The sequence below is a fragment of the Leptinotarsa decemlineata genome, unplaced genomic scaffold (assembly GCF_025532065.1).
Source record: "Leptinotarsa decemlineata unplaced genomic scaffold, Ldec_3_MD MMD2_tig00004307_RagTag_RagTag, whole genome shotgun sequence".
Lineage (NCBI taxonomy): Eukaryota > Metazoa > Arthropoda > Insecta > Coleoptera > Chrysomelidae > Leptinotarsa > Leptinotarsa decemlineata.
In genome coordinates, this window is record NW_027412606.1 from 13,432,678 (window position 1) to 13,455,722 (window position 23,045).

At 34.0% G+C, this 23,045-nt stretch overlaps 1 protein-coding gene across 2 annotated transcripts in view; it reads left to right on the forward strand.

Moving 5' to 3' along the window:
- The window catches only part of LOC111517946 (protein apterous), a 279,607-nt gene that overhangs the window by 73,525 nt on the left and 183,037 nt on the right, over positions 1 to 23,045 (forward strand). For both annotated transcript variants that reach the window (XM_074179019.1, XM_023174247.2), the window contains exon 2: positions 10,977 to 11,494. In XM_074179019.1, the coding sequence (XP_074035120.1) occupies positions 10,977 to 11,494 (518 nt within the window). The remainder of the gene's footprint in view (positions 1 to 10,976; positions 11,495 to 23,045) is intronic.

Here is a 23,045-nt window from a genome sequence, read left to right on the forward strand (position 1 = left end):
TACTGAATTACTTTTCCATTGTTAAATTAATCTTTAGAAAAAAATATTAAATAATCAATTAGTTTCTACTTTTATTAGATACCAATAAAATTTATTTTCTTAGAGCACATCTTCTTTCAAATTCTGTCTGTTAGACCCCAAGTATCATACCTTTTCGGAATCAGCTCGTTAGGGATTATGTAAAACTGACACCAAATACAGGGTGTTGCATTAAAAAAAACTATCGATGACGTCATCAAAATAATATGTATCAAACCGTATAATGAAATTTTGCTGTAAAATGTAGGGTATTAAAATTAAAAATCGACGTGATCAGGTTTTTGTAAAAGAGCTTTAGTTTTGGAAATATCCAATTTTATCCATACTTTGCGGACACACTGTATACAATGTATAGTATATGTCAGCATTGCATGGATCGTATTAAGTTTTCTGAAATATTTTATGATAATATAATTATTTAGAAAAGAAAGGTTCCGGCTCTCTTTTTCCCCATCTCCATTCAAAGATTTGTAGATCATGTATGGAAAGGTATGATAGATAGCTTTTCCATTAAAGGGCCTCTCTGCGTTACCAGCGTCTACTAGTGAAGCAATTTGAAAATTAGTTATATGAATTATGATTTCAGCTAATCTTGTAATATGTTTCGATGCATATTTCCGTTTCCTTTGACGTGAAAAAGATGTTTTATCACTATCAGTACCGATAGTTGTTCATTGTTTCAATTTTGTATTGTGTTCTTATGGATTTTACGTAATGGAGGTAAACCAATTCAGAACATCGGAACCCAGTAGAAGAAATTTATTTTTCAATGAAACACAATTATTATTCATTGAACTGCTCTCATTTCCGAAATGAAATTCAAAATTCGCAAAAATTCCTAAAAATGAATATTGCATACAGATGTAGATTCATGCCAAACATTCATCCACGTTTGAAATTAACACTATAGTTGCATGAAAAATATTCAGTAAATTTAATCTGAAGCGGTTCAGTGATAAGATTGTTCACGGATTGACCGTTATTTTATGTTATGGGGTCTGATTACGTGAAAGTAGTTTATGGCCTAGTAGCACAGAGAGAAAATATACGTTCAATGAGCCGTACAAAATTATCCTTCTAAGTTGAAATACATCAACTGAAATTTCAATCAACTTGTTCGAATAAATATCACTGTGATCTTTTTTTCGAAAAACATTTGAACAAATGAATTGAGCTCTATAGTGACAATGGATTTACTTTCGAGAAAGTTAACGATTTTTTTGTGTATGAAACTATTTGTAGTATTAAGACCAATGCTGCTGGATTATAAAAGATGCGTGGAAGAAAGCAGTGAGAGTTGTACCAAAAAAACCTAATCCAGTGGAATATGAGGATCTGAGCGGATTGAGTATCCTTCCAGCTTTATCAAAGGTACTGGAACTATTACCAGTAACTCAATCTTGATTCAGGAAGAGATACAGCTGCACAACAGCTCCTCTACATGTAGTAGATGGTATATTTAGGGCTAAAGATCAAGATTTATGTACGATACTGGTATTGCTCGACTTAGTAGGGCTTTTGATACCATAAACCACGACTTATAACTAGTTATTCTCTGTCACTTAGGGCTTTCAGTTGGAGCGATATCACTATTGCGTGAATATCCTAGTAAGAGGCAACAGAAAGTCAACATCAACGATAACCGCTCTTGGAAGTGTTTTGAATACTGCACATTTATATGCGTACGATACCCAGTTTTACGAAAATAGATACGGATCTGGAATCATTCGTAAAAGCGGTTGCTGACCACTGTTTATTCATAAATCCGAGTAAATCAAGTATAATTGTTTTTACACCAAGAAATGATCGAAATATTGTACATGATATGAACATCACGATTAATAGTGAAAAACTCGAAATAGTGACTGAAGGAAAAAGGAAAAAGAATATGCTGATCCAACCAGCATATTCTTCTATAAAAATAATTGAAAACTTTTTCTTCTCACCTCAATTAAAATAGTTTATGTGAGACCTTTCTTCTTTCCTTATTCAATTATACAGATATCTTATATCACCCGAATCTAACCACAAATTTTAAACACGAAATCCATAAAGTACAGAACTCTTGTCTTCGGCTAATACTTGTATCAAGTAGGTACCAAAAGAGTACATATGAATTAAAAGAAACAAGACGGTTGAGTATGGAAAACAGGCGACATCTCACTAGTGCATGTATGTATTATAGAATACTTACTGATAGAGCACCTTCATATCTTCATCATATCCACAAGTTGAACATTAGGTTCAACGGAACATTAACTTCCCCTTTATTGAAAACCCAAATGTTCATGCGCTCATTCAGTTATCAGATAGCAAAAGTGTTTAAAAAAAAACTGTTTAAAATCTGTTTTTCCGTTGATCAGCTGTCGCCCCCATACGAACGACAACTCTCAGAAGTTGAGAAACTTGTGCGAGCTAAGGACTAACGAGGTCTTACCTTTTAACGTGTGATTTCTAACACGGAATCACACGAATAATAATATCCCTCCTGAATTGAAAAAGTTGAGCCAAAGTCGTTTCAAAGTAGCATTTAAGATATGACTGTTAGAATCAGCATAATGACAGTTAAAATGTGAAATATTTTATCAACTACCAATGCATATGTGCATACATCCATTATTGAAATTGGATAAAATTAGGCACGGACTACAAACTCTGATAATAATGATAGCTTAAGGTTAAGTGGAAGAACAAGTCATCAGTGATATTCTCGCTGATGAACTGAATTTTGCCTTTTATTTTCAATATTGAATTTCTATGTGAAAATGAAATGTGTACACATTCTTCATTGGAAATAATAAACACCATTATTATTATTATTATTATTCTTAATGAACATTTATTATGAAAATATTGGTATGTATATCATACAAATGTGCGAGTCCTTTGGGGCAGTTTGAACGCCGATCCACTCAAATTCATACATACTTATGAAATATTTGAGTTGAATCAAATCTGTTTCATCATACCAGTAGTGTATATTTTCTACCAGAAAGTCTTCGAAAGTTTAGGATCCGTGGTGAATTCATATACGATTCACGATTTGATCTCCACAAACTTTATTTAAAAAAAAATATCACCATATGTTTCGTTAACACAGTACCTTTTTTGTAGTGAAGTACGTAATTCTTATAGTCTTACTTTTGAACATACAATTGGACTAAGGCGGTTTTACTTTTTTACATACAAGTTTAAACTTACAAGTTTCTTGTACAATAATCTTTATGAATGAATCAATCTGAATCAAGATGTTTGAGTTGGGAGTCATTATCGCCATTTTTAACAAAGCTAACGTAAAAACTGTAGTCATTTTGATAAAGCTGAACCAAGGGTTAAACCATTTGCAATGTTGTTGTTTGGTATACAAATAAATGAACATATTGTAGAAGTGGCTCCCACTTGATAAAAACTGTAATCCACATCTGTATATGAGGACAGTTTTAAGAATCAATTGGGATAACTTTTGGGACAAAGAAAGGATTCATTAAATGCTCACTGGTAATTAAACTAATTTTAAAATCAGTTTCCAATCACACGGTGAAATTTTCACTCAAAGAACGATGCAACAAATCCAGTAAGCATATATTTTTGTTCAGTAAGCAATGTATTTCGAAATAGACAGTCTACTTTATCTCCTAAAAATTCATAATTTATTTAAATAATACTTCATTGTTGTTTGATTTGGAAAAATATTAGTTGAAATGTTTCAGTTTATTAGTTTCATTCAATTATTTTGATTTATTCGATATTTTCTTGATATAAACGTATAAATTACTTGATTAAAATTCGAATACAATGTTGATGTTTGCTCCTAGTTCTTAATCGCTAATTAGAATAAATTTTCTATTTTAAACGAACTGGAGGATGATGATATAATGTCGCTATCAGCAAATTTTATGGTATTATCCTCCATTTCTATGTCGGGGCTGAAAGAGTTTAATTTCTCCTCTCTCTTTTGGGAGTTTCATGAGATATCAAATTCAGTACTTCTGTGTCATCAGACAGTTCATTGGAAATAATATTCTCAGAACTGGTTACTTCGAAGCAATCTTTCGAATGAAATTCTTTTTTAGATTTGTTAAAAATAAATCTGAAGATTTTTAAAATTTCAAGCGATTTGCTAGTAATGAAATTTTTTGCAAATTCTCTTCTTCTCTAGTTCAAAACATCAATATTCTGTTCTAGAGGAGAATTGAAACATGTGATTTAAATATTTCAGGGAAGTAAAAGAGAAATGCGAAATTTCAATGAATATTACCATACCTACGTGTCAGAAACAAACCAAAGAAACTGGCGGTAAAAATACTTCCAAATCAAATAAATGTACAGGTATTTGGAATTTACATTCATTTAAATTTTTGACTGGTCAAATCAATGAGAAGCATATAATAATCCTTCACATACATATACAAGTATAGTGCAGTAGTTGATTGAACTGGATTAATCTGGAAAGCGCACCAATTTGAATTCTGTCAGCAATGTTTCCTTCAAATGCAAAATCTACTTAGTGTAAATCAAGCGCAGGAATGTCAACTTCAATAAAACACGCTCACTCTTATGATTACAGTGAATAGTGGCCATTTTCTTCAAACCGATAAAATAATGAAAAAATTCACAACGATAAGTTTCACAGTGATGAAACGCTTTTTCCCAACAGCGATAAAACTGACAGATATGAAATGAACCTGACATGAACTTGAGTATTTTATTCTTATATCGATGCATGCATTTGAGAATATTTTACAGTGATTATGATAAAGAATGTGATAGTGATAATGACAATGATCCATAACTAAGCTCATACAGACAACTCATGCATAAATATTCGCATGATTATCAAATAAAATTTACTAATACAATGAACAGATACAAGACATCAATATTAAAAACGAATTCACCATACTCCACTTATTCACATAACCTCTCGAAAATTCAAACTCCACCTTCAATACAAATAAGTTATATATGATATTTAGAAATCTCTGAAAATTTTCTCAGATAAATACTAATTTTTTTCCACTCCAAATTTTTTATTTTTGAGCAATACCAATCGAGCAATCAGCGATAGATAAAACCACGTGATTTTATCATGTTTGCTTTTATGGTATTGCTAAATAATAAAGTTTTTGATAAAAAATGGAAGTTTATTCATGAAATTTTGAAGTCTTTTGGTATAACTATTCATGATTATCATGATTTAAAATAATGATTTCAGGATATATCTATTATTTAGCACATAATAGATGAATATATCGAGGAGAAATAACAAGTAGTTTGACGTTCATTGCATTCAATACAGATATTATAAGAAAAAATGTTTGAAGTGAATAGATTCATATTCCTAGGAGACCGGTATTTGGGAGTTTTGACTGAAATCAATCAATGCATTCATTTCAAAATTAGCAAAATTCGATTTCAAATGAACACATTCTCAGTATTGATTTATGTTAATAAGTAACACTGAATATATCATCTTTCCCACCAACCTATTTCATGGAGTCTTTGAAGTCCACTGGATACTCGTTAGGACAACAAGAGGATTGTTTCAAATTCTTCGAGTCCTTGAATACTCTTCGTGAGCAAAAAAATAACAGAATCAATACTCCTGACCGCTCTGGATTGAATGATTCCGTACAGTCCATCTCGTTTGTGTTTGTAGATTATTTGCTAGAAAAATCCTCACTTGATTTCTTTGTAGTGAGTGTTCAAGAGGTAGCAAAAACGTACGTGATTTTCTGGACTTCAACTAGCGTATGACTGATAACCAGTCCGTGCAGAGCTTATTGTTAAATCATCTGAAAATGGAACTTTTAACGGGTGATGATCAACTGTATTGCCAAACATACACCAAACTGAAAGACTATTATAATCAAACAAGTAAAGCGGAGACACTAGTCAATCTAATAATAACACTGATGATCTTTTAATGATGATGATGATCATTTTGTTTTATGAAAGAGAGGAGATTGGCAGATCAAGATCTTCAGAAGATGTGGTGCTGCAGGCTTTTCCGGGTTTTCCTGTAGTTGAGAAACAAATGCGCCACTGGAATCAAAGAAGTCGCCCCGGTGCGCCAATTAATTTTTGTTGTTGTTTCATAATTTCATGATTAGCATAAAATGTACAATAAAGAAACTATTTAGTTACACTGACTAGTAGGTATGACATAAAAAATTAACATTTTGAAATGAAACCTTGAAACATCTCCCAACGTTTCTACACATCAGGATCTAGAAAATTCCTGCTGCAGGATCTAGTAAATCCCAGGCATACTTCGAAAATGACAAGCGTTTGCAAGCCACCGTGAGGTATTTTCCGTAAATGATAAAAATAATATACTATTAGATACTATCAGTTTATTGAAACAAAATAACCAACTACTTCAAGATAAAACTGAATTTTCAAATAAAATAAAGAAAAAATGTATACCCACAAAAATTAATTCTCCACAAGTGAATTCAAGTGAATGTTTTGCTAATCAACACTGAGCCAAGCTCAAGTAAACAACAAACAATAACCTGAAAAAATAACAATATCAACAAGAACTTATGAATGATATAATTAATATGAATAAGGATGAAGACATGGATGGTGGAGTTGAATCTGGAAAAACTACAGAAGTAAAAGTAAGAGGAAAGGCCAGGAAAAGCTCAGCTAAGTTCACAAAAAAGAAACTACGGGTACTAACAACAGAACTTTCATTCAGGTGTTCAACCATTCATTCCTCATATAATTTTCCAATATATGCTCCTATATTGAATAAAGTTGAAGAAACTGGAATTTGCGAAGTATGTCACAAATGCGATATCTCAAGAAAGCATTTTGTATTCTGAATCGGTGTTTATCTTACCTTATCTGTACATGGAATTCATTAAAACATAGTTCAATAATTGACAATTGTTGATAAGTACCTACACTACCATAATCATTGATACATTACGTAGCAAGAAGCTTAATGATTTTTTTTTGTATCTTCGCAATAAATTAAATACACCAATGAGTTTCTACAAGTATATAAATTCAAGAAGGCTTATTACTACCCGATGATTTATAAAGATAAAGGACACGATGATTTGCATTTTCTATTCTCAGTAAAGGGAGTAACAGATTCATAATTCATTGACTGGTCATCCGGTAGCTTTTACAAAACAACGTATATCTGGATTCTTGCATGCAAAACCGGAGCGAGTTCATAGACGTTGAGTGCGCGGCAAGGACCACGAGTGGTGAACGAGTTTCTTCTTTCTTCTACAAATACTGCTCAAAGTCAATAGTCGATATTGCAGATATACATGCTGTCTAACGTAGGCAAAATGTTAATACGAACAAATATGTGAAATGATATATCGTTTGTTTACTTTGATTATTATAATCTGAAAGTTCATAGTATCAGTTGAAGAACTCTAATCTACGACTCGAAGGCTAAAATACCAGATGAAAAACCTTATTAGTTATCTTAAGTAGTTTGATATATTCAATTGTTGATATTAATTCCAGATATCATTTCAAAAAATCGTGACAGTATGTTTTCGATTTTTTATTATTTAGAAAATACCGTTTCAAGTGTTGAAATAGGTTGTAAATTTTCATTTTCCTTCATCGACTGGTACATTTTTTGTGTATTTCATCAAAATATCTCAAAACTAGGTTATACTCTGTTTTCAAAATGAAAACTCCTGATTAACGAATTTATCTTATCACAATTGTTAGCAGACCACTCAACCAGAGATCTCAAATTGATGTATTTACTTTGACTTTCAGAATGATTAAGATCAGACCAATTTTGTGATTCAAATGATTCGTTGGACAAATACTATTCAACCATATCGAGAGTGCACACGGTTCGAATCTTGACCCATTACTCTTATTATTGGCTGATTACTTTCCTTAAATGACTACCTGTATCTCACTAAACTATCTCACTCTGGATTCTTTACAACAATGAGAAATTGAACCAGGTCTTAAGGATAAATGTCCTCTTTTTGTACTAAATGTTTTTTCCTAGTTTGTTTTGAGATTTTCTGAGACTGTCAACAATTTGTTTTTTGAAATTGCATGTCGATACACCTGAAAATATGCAGGAAATATGAGGAGTTTGAAAACGGACGAGATGACCCTACCCTAAGGGGAGTATTTCATTTTGGTAGGTATGAGTCCAATCTCTTTTGGAACTGACCACAGATTTGTCTCTCTCACATCCGTTTTACTGTTGTACCTACTACCTACAAAAGAAGAATTCTTAAAAGACATAATTCAAATCACCCTGTCAGTTTGGTCTGGGGCAGTAAAAAACCAAATAACTTAGCAAACTTTTAGCACTGAGCATGATGACTTCGTCACCTAGTCCAGTAAAAGATCTACCTCTATGCAATGAAAATTACTTCATTGTGTCAATCCACACGATAGATAAGTTACTTCACAATATCTTGGCTTGAAATCTTTAAATTTTCATTTCTTTTCATTATTAAATTTTCAATTGTTGCTTGTATTTTATTTTATAGTGATTTTATTTCAGGGTTTTTCTGCTTGATATAATTGTTAGCTATTCATTTTAATTTTATTATTCTTTATATCATATTAGACAATGAAAGTCGGAACTAATAAATTCACTATTAAACATTGTCAGCCACCTTCAAACAAAAGTGTGAATTCTGTTATGTATTGGGAAGAAATATGCCGCGCATCGTGTTTTGCATTTTTTTTTCGTTATTGGTCATGAAAGCATATCAGAAAACACCTTTTGAAAATGTTATATTAAAGACATCATCTGATCAAGAGAGCTGTTATGCTATTACATATATTAAATCATAATTTTTTTCCACTTTATGTTCTTCATATTGATAATGATCTATCAAATGCATGATATCGAATAAATGATTAGTTTGTCTATCCAAATCTTGATGTAAATGGTAATTTATCTAGGAAAATTATGAGTTTTATTTTTAAGTCTTATTGGCTTTTTGGAAAATGAGATCAGGAATGCGTTGACTTGATTGGATATCTATCTCAATTAAATGTGTTCAACAAAATAACACCATATAAATAACGTGATAACGTTTGTCAAACTCCCATCTAGTGCTTTTTTTGTTGCTGCTACTTGAGAGCTCTCTGACTAATCTGTTTCTTTCAAGTTTCCAGAAAACACTACTTTCACATGGGCTTATTTTTTGTGATATGACGTCATCGACTGTTGGGGTCATTTCGCCGCGAATCTCTCAATTTGTGATCATATTTGTTCAGATATGCCAATAACATCGCAAAATTTCAATACTTTTCGGTAGCACGAATGGTCGTTGGAAAGAATCACTGACGAGTCATCTGCTAGGTTCAATTAGGCTCTGACATTTCTATACTTGAGATAACTGACAAGTATATGCTCAACGAATAACGGTGTATGACAAATATCACTCACATACAGTTGATCTTCACCTTTGAGCAGATATGATGAGGTTAATTTGGTATGCTTAGACGAGCTAAGTTAACTTGGTCGTGGCAATTTAGATCAACAGAATATTTCCACTTATCAACTGTCTTTTTGATCTGTGACAGTTTTGAGTTGGATGTTCTACAGAGGTTTCGCCAGTATTCGTGTAACTCATGATGAGCATGCGAATATACAAAACATTGATTGGAATATCTTCTGGTTCAGGTTCCCTGGCAGATGTTTTCGCAGACTTGTCTGCCTTTTCATTTCCTCTAATACCAACATGACCGGTGTTCAGACAATAATTATTTTTTCATTTTTGGTAAGGAAGTGAAGAAAACCATTTAGATTTTAAGAAAGTGTGTTTTCCGTTTTGTAGTTATGAATTTCAAGAAGAACAGAGCAAAAGCCAAGCGACAAATTCTTCAGTCCAAAAATGAAAGTTGGCAAAAGTACATCTCTTTCTTGTCATCGTCAACACTGCTGGAAAATTCCCATATTTCTTGTATAGACATGGAGAAGTAGAAAGCCAAAACCTTTCTTTCAAAAACTTCAAATTCCAAAAACTTTTAATTGCATTCTATAATTCTCCCAGCGGTGTTGACGATGATAAGAAAGGGACGTATTCTTGTCAACTTTCCTTTTTACACTGTAGGATCTGACGCTTTGCTTCTGCTCTGTTCTTGAAACTCATAAAGTTTTCATTAGATGAGTTTCTTTTGAATAATCTGAGGGATTCAGGCTTTTCTTGTACAGTTACTTTTATGATGGCATTCCACCAAGGGACTCGTTTCTTCATCAATACCTCTGCAGATTGAGGAATTGCTTTTTTGCTGTCATACTGATACTTTTGGTGATATTAACCAGGCGAGTTGAAATATCTTCATCTGCGTCGGATGATGGAATTTAAATGACCCCCTTGTACCAATCAGCTTCTATTTTTAGCCAACGATTGGGCCGCGAATTATTTGTTTGGAAAACTTGACTTGATAGTAAGATCGAAAAGTGGTCGCTTACAAATAAATCTGGGAGTACTCTCCATTTGAAATTATGTGTTGATACAGATTGAGAGGTCTATCGCTGAGATTTTTTCTGTGGATTTATAAAAATGGGTAGGTAGGTATATTCGCCAGTATTGAGGATTATGGTATTATGCGTATCCGAATACCTTTCCAATATCCTTTCCCGAGTATCTCTGGTGCTTCAACCCCCTATTGTATTATGGGCAAGTCATTCAAAAGTAGGATAAGGTGACGGTAGTTGGTCGATTAGGTTTTCGAGATCTGTTTCTTACCAGTCGGAGTAGTTGGGTAGATAGACACTAACTACACAGGGTCACTTCGATGAGAAAACTAATTCTAACTGCAATCATTTTCATTCGTCACTCATTTAACGAACGATAAAAATGCGAATTTTTCTTCTTATTTTGTCAAAATATTATTTTATGACAGCCAATTTTTTTTTTTGGTTATGTATAAATGGGTTAATAAAAGTTTCATTTTTCTCATTACAGCAGCAGCACGAACACTATATTGGCCCGGCCTACGACCCATCCCGCGACCTTTCGCCGAATCTTCCTTCGTGTGACTCGTCAATGGGGGACCCAGAACATAGCGTTTCCAGCGGCAGTTCTTGCAGCACTCCTTCCAACAATAACCATCAATCTTGTAGCTCAGAGATCTGCAGGCCTCCCCATAGTTCTAGCCATCAACCTCAACATCCTCCTCATTCCGTCACTCCCGCAGAGCTCTGCAGACCTCATTCCTCCTTCGAACAGCACATACCAAAGATAGAGCCCTTGCAGTCCTCGACGCCTCCTTCCTCTCCTACCGCTAGTTGCGTAGATGAAAACGGTGTTACGGGGTGTGCTGGTTGTGGTGGTAGAATAACGGACAGGTATTACCTCCAAGCGGTGGAAAGAAGATGGCACACTTCCTGTCTACAGTGCTGTCAGTGCAGGAAGAATCTGGATGGAGATATCACCTGCTTTTCTAGAGACGGCAATATTTACTGTAAAAAAGATTATTACAGGTGAGTCCATTAGGTACTAATTTTTGTATCTACTTTAGTATCTTTTTTCTTTCAGAAATATAATTAGTTCATCGATTTTACAATGTTCATCTCAGCGCTTGGTTTGCTCCGAATACACCTGTTATTGATAAACATATTGATCATTACTTCAAAAGTAGTACAATTTACAATGATCGATATCGATTACAACAAAATTTCTTCATTCATATTTCATAATCAACTAATACATCGATATGAAATATGAAAGATATTTTCAAGAGAGATTAGTTTTTGTAAAAAAAGTGTTTTGCTTTCTACTTCTCCATACATCTTCACTACGTGTCATCCCCAAAGTATGCACCATATGGGAAACTTATTCATTAAGGGTTTTTCGAGAAAAAGTTAGTCCTGATAAAAGTTTGTGCATCCCCTAAAACTAAACATGCACCAAAAAAATACATTTGATTTTGTTTTAGAGTAAAGTACTCTTTCTTATTTTGGAAAATTTCGGGAAATATTATTTAGAAAAGTTGTTCATTATTGAAATATATATCTAGCTTTGACGTTATGGCCATCTAAGTGAAGTTTTAATTTTTACCAATTTTTGTTTTGAATGGGGACGTCGTCCTGTATACGACGGTTCATTTTAAAAGCCTGTGATATTACAAATTACACAATTATGGTGTTAACCACGGTCAATTTTTTGAAAGCTAATTTAATTTTGAAAGTTTTGGTGCAAAGTTTGTTACCCAAAAATTACTCAAAATTATACAGTATTGTAACAAGAACTCAATATTCAATAATATCAAATCACAAAACATCAATATAAAATAGGTATTTCAGAACAAACTCACTGATTTCCTGGAGATTTTCTTGTTTCAAGTTGAAACTCCAGAAAATCAATGAGTTTGTTCCGAAATACCTATATTATTTTGATGTTTTGTGAATTGATATTATTGAATATCAATTTCTTGTTACAATACTGCATAATTTTGAGTAATTTCCGGTGTTAACAAAAAAAAATTACTTTGCACCAAAACCTTCAAAAATTATTTTACTCTTCAAAAAAATTTACCGTGATTACTACCATAGTTGTGTCATTTGTGATATTACAGGCTCTTAAAATAAACTGTCGTATACAGGATGCTGTCTATTTATCGTTTTAACAATTTTTTTTCGTAGTCCCCATTTAAAAAAAATGGTTGAAAAAGTAAAACTTCACTTAGATGACCATGACTTCAAATCTAGATGTATTTTTTAATGCTGAACAACTTTTTTCAAATAACATTTTCCGAGATTTTTCAAAATAAGAGGACTTTACTCTTGTCTCGAAATCAAATATTTGAAGGCTCCTCGTATATTACGTATGTTTTACTGAATTTTGTTGGTACACGTTTAGATTTAGAGGATGCATAAACTTTTATCAGGAATAACTTTTTGTCGAAAAACCCTTATATAAGTTTTCCATGTGGTGCATACTTTGAGGATGACACTGTATAAAACCAAGTCGCTTCCCGATGTCTGTAATAGTAGAGAAACACAGATAATTTTCGAGGTTTCTAATGTGATGTCGTGAATAAAATCATTTTTTGCGCTGGCTGAACCCTACGAGATAGATCAAAAAATATACTACAGTATTCTACACCATAAAATGGTCTACAAAAAGATTCCCCGATGGTATATGTCTATCTCATAGGGATAACCCACAGAAACAATTTTTTATCGTCGAGAAATAATGGCACATTTACGAAGCAATTTTAAGCAATACAGCATTAATTCTTATGCAATTAAGTACCGCAAATACATTGTTCATTTAATGTAGATCAATATAACCTCTACAACATATGATTTAAATTAATATTTTGGAAGGTATTACGGATCTAAATAGCAGGGCATAGCGGTTGCGGTTTAGTATCAGCATTGCACCCGTGCGGAGCCGGGGTGGTTCTCTAATTGTAACGTAAAACGTGGAAAACAAAGGAAGAAAGCAATGTAATTTTTCTTTACTTGAAATACTTTCCTCTCACCAGAACTAAGACACTGTCTTTCGACGTGCACCAAATTATCACATATACGATTGAAATAACGAATTTAATAATCGCTATATGAATAAATAAATGTTTTTTAATATGAATTGAATCAACTCTAATTTTATTTGTCAATGTTTATTAAAATTACCGAAATTTGTCCACAACCTATAAACAAATATTATCTCATTTCGATAAAAACTGATCTTGTTCTGACCTCAATTTTCAGACACAACAAGTTATTAAAATATGTTGATAAAAATAAAAATCTTCGAGAATGAAGCAAAGTCTGCCGTTACTCAAGTCATATTCCGCAGTGCAACACTGAATGTCAAATCTGTTTATTAATTTTCCATCATTCATCTGAGTTGCTCTAAACTATTTATTTTTCATGTATATGTAAATATGGATTAATAATGATTGAATAAACTCTCAGTTAAGGCTCATTTACACATGCTAGTACACTCGTCCCAGTTGGTGATTGGGCCCAAAGAACTAGGGAGAGATTTGTACACACGTAACTAATACTCGGTAGGAAATGAGTGACTAAACTCTCTATTGGGACTTATTCACACAAGCTAGTACACTCGTCCCAGTTGGTGACTATGCCGAAAGAACTATGGGTAGATTTGTACACACGTTACTGATACTCAGTAGGAAATGAGTAACTAAACTCTCTGTTAAGGCTCATTCATGCAAGCTAGTATACTGGTCCCAGTTGGTGAATGGGCCCAAAGAACTAGGGAGAGATTTGTACACACGTAAGTAATACTCGGTAGGAAATGAGTGAATAAACTCTCGGTAGGAAATGAGTGACTGAACTCTCTGTTAAGGCTCATTCATGCAAGCTAGTATACTGGTCCCAGTTGGTGAATGGGCCCAAAGAACTAGGGAGAGATTTGTACACACGTAAGTAATACTCGGTAGGAAATGAGTGAATAAACTCTCGGTAGGAAATGAGTGACTGAACTCTCTGTTGAGGCTCATTCACACAAGCTAGTACACTCCTCCCAGTTGGTGACTTTGCCGAAAGAACTAGGGAGAGATTTGTACACACATAACTAATACTCGGTAGGAAATGAGTGATTAAACTATCTGTTGAGGCTCATTCACACAAGCTAGTACAATCGTCCCAGTTGATGAATGGGCCAAAAAACTAGGGAGAGATTTGTACACATGTAATTAATACTCGGTAGGAAATAAGTGACTGAACTCTCTATTAAGGCTCATTCACACAAGCTAGTACACTCGTCCCAGTTGGTGAATGAGCCGAAAGAACTAGTGGGAGATTTGTACACACGTTCTGAAGTGGATTGAACTTCGTTCATATATGGGAACTTCAAATTCACACTTCACAGAAATTCGTAACGAGGATCCTTCAAGAATGCCACCTGAAAATTTTTATTTTCTTATATTCCACAGACATGCATGTTGTCTATGTAATTCAACAAATCTCAAAGTTTTTGCTTCTATAGATCTATTGATTATATTATATAAAACAATTTCAATGATAACAAATACCACAAACGCATATACTTCCACTACCTTTCGCGAATACATAATACTTCCGTCATTTTCTTATATAATTTATATAAAGTCTTTATATAACAGTATACTGTATACCACTATTACGGATGAAAATACTCGACAATATAAATGTACATTTTATAGTTATCCACAAGATCCAAACCGGCAAACCGGTTCTGAATGTTTCATGAAAATATACATGAAGTCGATCAATTTTTTTTACAGCTGAATAATTTTCGAAATTATGTCATAATTGTATTCACAAGATATCCCGCGAAATAGAAGTCCACTGGCTTAAGAAGATCTAGGGCTAGGGAGTCATCCAACTGCATCTCTTCCAGTTACAAATGCAATTCTTACGAATGTAGAAGTGATTAGAAATGTTTTTGTGGAAGAATTTTGCTTGAAAAAATCATCACTAGAAATATCATGAAATAACTAGCTAGATTTATGAAAAATATTATAGCTAATAAAAAGCCAAAACAAAGAAAATTAAAGTGTCCGTTTCTATTTCCAACTGAATATGTCTGAAACCGTTTCTAACATTTTAGGATTTTAGATTTAGATTTGGATTTTAGATAGATTTTCCAAATATGGGCATTCAACCCAATTTGACTAGCCTTCTAACAATAATATTGTGTCACGAAAAATATAAATGTTGATTTGAAATATAATGAAATGGTTAAAATAATATATTAATAACATAATAGAAAAAGTTGAAATGAAATAGTTAAGATTAACAGTATATGTGATGCTATGATGATATTATGTTGCAGGAGAAATAACATGATCAAATATTGAAGATGAATAGATAAAATCCAAAATGAGTAAATATTTTTGTAGGCCCTGTTTTATGAACTTTAATCTAGAAGTTTATTAGGAAATTCCTGTCATTTTCTAATATGACTATAACTGGGTGACTTTTTCACGATGTCGTGTGCTATCTTGTGATTTCAGATTAGTGCTTTATTTTCACTAAAGTGATATTTTACATTTATACAAAAATAGTCTAGCTGTTGGAGGTCCATAACAGAACATTCCTTGTACAGTAGATCTGTTAGAAAGCCTACATTTTTCGAATAGATTAGTGATTAGTGTCTCTCGACGCGTGTTTCGCTAACCAAGTTAGTCATCAGAAGATGACTGAGTCTAGTGTGGAAAACTTTTTTCAACGGGTTCATTTTGCGCTAGAGCTTCCAAATTCAATTAATCAAAACTTTTTCATACACTCACCTCTTGAAATTCATTCATCGAGTGAGACAAATTGCTACCTGTATCAGGCAAAGTCACAATCTTCAGGAAAGAGAATAAACTACAAGATGTATTCAACCAAGAATATTTATCGAAATATTCGAACAATCTTTCTTTTCCCTGCATTCCTCTATGCGATGTTTAGCTGGAGTATCAGAAGAATACGCTTCGCTACTGTTTAATATGACTCTTTGATTAATTATATAACGAGGTATATTAAATGCCCCAGCGCCAACCTCTTTCACTACTGGAGACTGCCGCAAGGCCAGTTATTCTGAATATTCGAGTAAATCGTTCACATCGGGAATTTTTGCCGTTTCATTGTTGTATTTTGTAGTAAGTGATCAAGATGGATTTCGGTGTTGTGCGTGTGAAGGTAGCTTTCGATACAGGTTGGGGCCCAAAGACAGTTGATGAACAATTACCAGTTTTCGCTTTCTTTTCTACAATTAATTTTCAAGGTCCAATTGGTAATTTGATTCAAAAAATTCTGCAATGTTTTTACATGAACATTTTATAGATCACCATTATTCACTTGAATGAATATTTCTCATAATATAATATACATGCCGTTTCTTTTATCGTGTGGTAACATTGCTATATTCTAAACCGTAACAGATACGAAGACGATTAAAAGAGAAAAAAGGTAACTGTCATCGCGAACAATACAATGATCAGAAAATGGAAATGGAAAAGGAATCTGTTATTGTATTCGAAGTGTACTATGACGATATAATAATAAATATTCTATAAAACGTTTTGTGTCAACATGGCCACCATTAACTATTTTTTCGATACGGACCTGTCTTTTTTATTGCAGATGTCGATAAAGCAATGAATTCACAATCCAAGGGTATATCACATTTGATATTTTAATAGCGTTTCATTTGAAATAACCACCATGATCAGTGACCACAATCAAACAGAAAAACAATTTATTTTATCATGAACTATTGGGAAAAATGAAACCAATACGGAAAATCAAAGCTACATACCAATCTACATTAAGTTCTTGAATTGACGGCCTCTTTGTTAAATGCACATACGTTGTCGGTCCAGACAATTTCTGTGGCAATTTTCTAGCATAATAGGTATAATACTAATACATGCATCTTTTATTTGTTGTTTGAGATGGTCGATATCTGTACTTGATGTTGAAAAAACTTCATCCTTTATGTATCTCCAGACAAAAAATCTGAAGGACTAAGATCTGGGGATCGAGCTGGCCAGTTAATTGGTCCATTGTTTCCAATCCATTTCCTTGGGAATACTGCATCTAAATGTTCCCTTACTATTAGGTTAGGTTAGGTTAGGTCCAAGGTGAGTGGATCTATTCGACCCGCCACCGCATCCCACAAGGGCTTATTGTGGTTCACACCTATTCACACTCGACCAAATAAACCCCGCTTCTTAACGAAACCGATCAGTTTGTATGATGATGGTCTTTCAGGTCAGATGGTGAGAATACGGCTCTGCTGAACTCTGAAAACTTGATTCGATCGCCAGGCACAAAGCATATTCCCTGCTGTTTCATCATTTTCCAAACATCCCTTACTATTGCTGCATTATGGGGAGAAGCGCCGACCTGTTGAAAATATTGTATTTCATGGCGGATATACAGTGGCAGTTGTAGAAAAACGACCGCATTTGAAAAAAAAGAAATTGCTGCTTCATCAAGACTATGTACAGTGTCACAAATCAATGAAACCGATGGCAAAATTGCATGAAATAGGCTTCGAGTTGCTTCCGCATATACCATATTCCCCAGATTTGGCTCCCAGCGACTACTGGCTGTTCGCATACCTCAAAAAATGCTCACTGTGAAAAAATTTCGCTCGATTGAAGAGGTAATTGCTGAAACTGAGGCCTATTTTGAGGCAAAAGATAAATCGTTCTTCAAAAGTGGTATTGAAATGTTAGATCGGCGCTGGAATGATTGTTGGGCTCTTGATGAAGATGACGTTGATTAGCAAAGCCAATTTTGGAAAAAAAACACATTTTCATTCTAAGGCCCGGGACTTTTCCCGGGCCTAAGAATGAATTTTGGACTTCCAAGATGAATTTTGGACATCAAACGATTCATTTTTTTCGATAAAACTATGTTGGTTACGTGAAGATTGTCCTTTTGTTATCCATATCACAAATATTCCATGTGGAATTAAAATTTGAACGAAATTTGTAAATGTTGAAATTTTGGCATAGGCGAATCATAATTTTCAACCAAATCGAACAAGAAAAATGAAATTTATAAAAAAATTATTGATCCAGCTAGCAGTTGTAGGATTTCATATATATATATATATATATATATATATATATATATATATATATATATATATATATATATATATATTATATATTCGAATAGTATTGTCTTTTCATTTTACCATCCTTTTTGTAAAATTCCCAACAATGCCACTCGAGGTGAATTACAATTTTCTTAGTTCCATAATCAGCAATTCTCAAACGCAATGAATATTTATATTGTGAAAACTAACTCATCACTTCCTGACTATTGAATCACATCTTGAGATGAAGTCTACACATTTGTGCAATGATGCGTATATAATCCCGCGTGCCTACTCAAAAGCAACTGAGATATACGTCATTAAAATTGTGAAAAGCGAAGAAAGTGTCTCTAAAAAACTGTCTATATCTCCTTATGGACAGGATGGCAAAAACTTGATTTGTTCTCTTCGAGTTAGTTAGTGATTTCCCTTCACTTATTGATCTCCAGGCAAATTCAATCAATTCATGAAAGCAAAATTATCGTTTCAATAAATATGTATTAGTTCTAAATTACATTCAACAATTCATGATAAATATTTACATAACGTGTTGGTTGAACCAAAATGGAGGTGAGAGATGGAATTTTGTCTTAAATGAACTCGAGGGGTTTGAAACAATAATCTTCAGCAGATTGCACATCAAAAACGGTGCTTCTATTTGCCAGAGTCACAATACAATCATTATAATCAGTTAAATTTCGTGAATGGCATCATAAAAGGTGAAATTTTCGTTTTTACAGCATTGGAAGACAAAAACCACGATTTGACGCCAAAAAAACTACCTAATTGTCGAATTCTCAGAATACCAATCTAAGTTGAAATATTTCATTTACATATTCACAGGAATTTTTCAATGAAACACAAAACGTTTCATTCAAACCCTTTTTTAAAAACACACTATATCTCAAGCAATGTTAAAATGTCCATATTTATTGGAATATATTTTTAAACAAAACAGGTTGCTACCAAAGGATCTATAACTCTAATGGACTTCATAATTACCAACCACCTCTTTGTTGGTTGTTATTAAACAAGTTTTACATGGATTCTCATCACATTATTCACCAAAGTTTTTCCTTGTTTCTTGATGAATAGTCCAGAAAATTTCAAATCATTCAAAAATAAAGAAATTGTTATTCACTTTTGTAGAAGTGAATAACACGATGACGTGAAATACTAGTAGCTTGCTACTTGAAGATATCTGTATCTGTATAGTACGAAGGGTGAGTGTAAGCCCACAGCACTTAGGCCACATATGACGCATTGTACATCCTCCCGAGGAGTTGTCCTCCTAGATCGTCGGCCATCCTGTCCTTTCCAGGAAGGTGGACAGGTCACTAAGAGACATCTTATTTATATCGGTAGGTGTAGACCAAAACTCCTGGTCCTCGCCAGATATTTCTTCGGCACCAACTTTCCAGGGTCGCCCTGGGTGATTCAGGCAAGATTGAATCCTTTGATTCCATCCCATCTCTTTAGGGATTGATCATGGATGTAACATTTGGATAGTTTCGCAATTGTCGAAGTCATCAAGCCGTAGGTGCCACTGGGTCCTAAAATTCTCAGTCCAGCCGCTTCATTGGCTCTAAAGAGTCGGCAATGCGATTATCTTTACTTCTGTCGTGCCCTTTAACCCATCTCAGGATAATGTTATTATCTACCGAGGCTTTGGCGGAATATTGATGGCACTTTAGTACTAGCCCTGAGGTAACACGTTGTCTGTTGAAGGCTATTAGGGCTTGTCTGCTGTCAGTGCAGATTGTTATGTTTTTGCCAGAAATTCCTTTCCTGGTTATTTCTTTTGTGGCGATTGAGAGACCAGCCAGTTCTGTTTGGACCACGCTGGTATTTTTTCCCATTCCCCACTTAATCCTTAGGCTTAGTGACCTGGAGTACACTCCACATCCTGAGCCTTCTTTGGTTTTTGAGCCGTCTGTATATATGCGTATTGCATTTGTAGCATCTGACTCTGTGTTCTGTCTGATTTGTCTTTTGTAGGGTTTATTAAACACAAACCTGGGTTCAATTGCATCACTGGTTGCCTGCAGCAGAGGTTGCGCAGTAAGCGCTTCTCACCATAGGCTCAGCCTCAATTGACCCATTCGTACTTCGTGGTTTACACCAGCCGTGCGCAATCGTAACATGGCCATTAACGCAACCTCTTTAACGTACAGGTCCAGAGGTGTCAGACCCGTAATTAATTCCATTGCCGCGGTTGGTGTTCTCATGGCTCCTGTGATGTTTAAACAAGCCAGTCGCTGTATTTGTTATAATTTTTGGTCTTATTATTGCAGTGTAGATCCAGATAACCACACGGGGTGAAAGACCCCATGCGCGTCCCACTTTCCTTACGACATTGCTCATAAGCCACATATGCTCTTTTTGCTCTACTCTAGGTGAGAGTTCCATGTTAGCTTTCTGTCGAGGATAGTACCAAGATATTTCACCTCTTCAGAGAAGTTTAGTTTGGTTTTGAAAATTTCGGGGGGCCCGATAAACTTCTTTTCCTGGTGAAAAGAACCATCTCAGTCTTCTTGGGATTGATCGACAGTCAGCCCATCCTGCGCTCTATCGCACAGTGTATTCACAAATTTGTTTTCATTAGGCCATATAGTTCAGGGCAAGAGGAGTTATTATTTAAGTGATTTTTCGTTTCTCTAATCAAGTGAAAATAAGATTAGTATCTGAAAGGAACTTTTTCAGTTCAGTTTGACGATTTCTCGTTGGGTCTTTCTTGATGACAGTATATAAGATTTTCTATCGACCTTTTTTTTGGGTAATTGTTACCTTCCACAATCTGAAAAAATATAAAAATTATAATAGAGAACTTTATACAAGTGTAGAAGGGCAAACTTTTTAGTTTACCCCGATAAGTTACTGCGTAAAAATCAAAGTATTTTTCACAAAGAAAAATCTTCTATTTATCAGTAACTTGTCGTATTTCACAATTTTGCCTATCAAAAAAAATATTAAGAAAATATACTTATCTTTTACGTTTCGGAGGCCAAAATCTGCCTCCGTCTTCAGAAATGGTTAAAAATTCGAATATATATGCAGTTATTCCTTTTTTTTGAGAGCTTATTTCTTTACTTCTTCGACAGATGTCAAAGAAGTTTTGAAATACACTTGTATAAAGTTCTCCATTATAATTTTTATATTTTTTCAGATTGTGGAAGGTAACAATTACCCAAAAAAGGTCGATAAAAACTGATTTTTTTCTCCACAAAAAATGACTTTCGTTGAATATAAGATTTTCATTATGAATGACCGATTCAATTTTCGGGATACATGTTTCTTGTTCAAGTTCATACTTGATCATACTACGACCATCGTTTCTACACGATTTTGATAAAACGACTGACAAACAATTGTTAAATATATAAAACGAAGTACTAAGTATTATACATCAGTAGATGGGTCACTCCTGCGTTGAATAGCCGGGAGTTTTTCAAATTTGCTTCATTTTGAACTTTTCTTTTTCCCAAGATAGTAACGACCCATAAACTTCATCCGTCGCCCCGCCGTCAAACCGAAATTACATAAGGAAATCAATTAGCGGCGGCGAGTTTTCCTGGCCGGGACTCGCACTCGAAGTGCATTACCCAACTCGGCCGGACCTCGAACAGACTAATGGTCACGATTTGGCCATTTACCTCCGGCAGAGAGACTTATCGCGGATAAATTGCTGGCGTTCGAATTTTCATGTCAGCACACAATAGATCCGAGATACAGGCTGGACTGTGTGAGGTACATTGACAGTTGTATGAACAGCGGGCGCGCGACATCAAATATGAATTTCGAATTATCAGTCGATTTATTTTTTACGCGTTGTCCCGCAAGAGAAATAGAAAACTGGAGTTTATGACAAAACTTTGAAAAGAAGATTGTTGTTTTTTCCCCGGTAACTTTTAGAATTCTTTCGTTTTTACTGCTTTTTTTTCATGACAACTATACGGAGAAAAATGGACCAAATGATCTTTTCATTTACTACAAGATCTATTATTGGTTACAACATTTTATCCAATCGCATTCATATAATTTGAAAACATATTTTACTGCTTTTTTTGTATTTCTTGATTCAGGATAATATTTTCACAATTGTGTTCAATTTGTGATGTACTGTTGGGAACCTTTGGTGTAGTAATGAATATTACTGGAGTTTTTTCCCAACACCAAATCGTTATTTTTACACCTCGACATGTGTTCCGATCACCAAGTGATCATGTTGGTGTTGGGAAAAAACTCCAGTAATATTCATTGTGTTCAATGTTTTCAAAAATATTTACTTTGGTATATCCCACTTATAATCATTTCAAGTAACAAAAAATAACTCTATTTTGTATGAAGTGTCCTTGGTGAATTATCCAACTCCTAGACACATGAGAACTGAAAAATTGAATAGTGAAAACCTCATATTGAAATCTATCATTGTTTTTGAGTTACAGCATGTTTTTCGAGAATGTGCATTATCGAAATGTT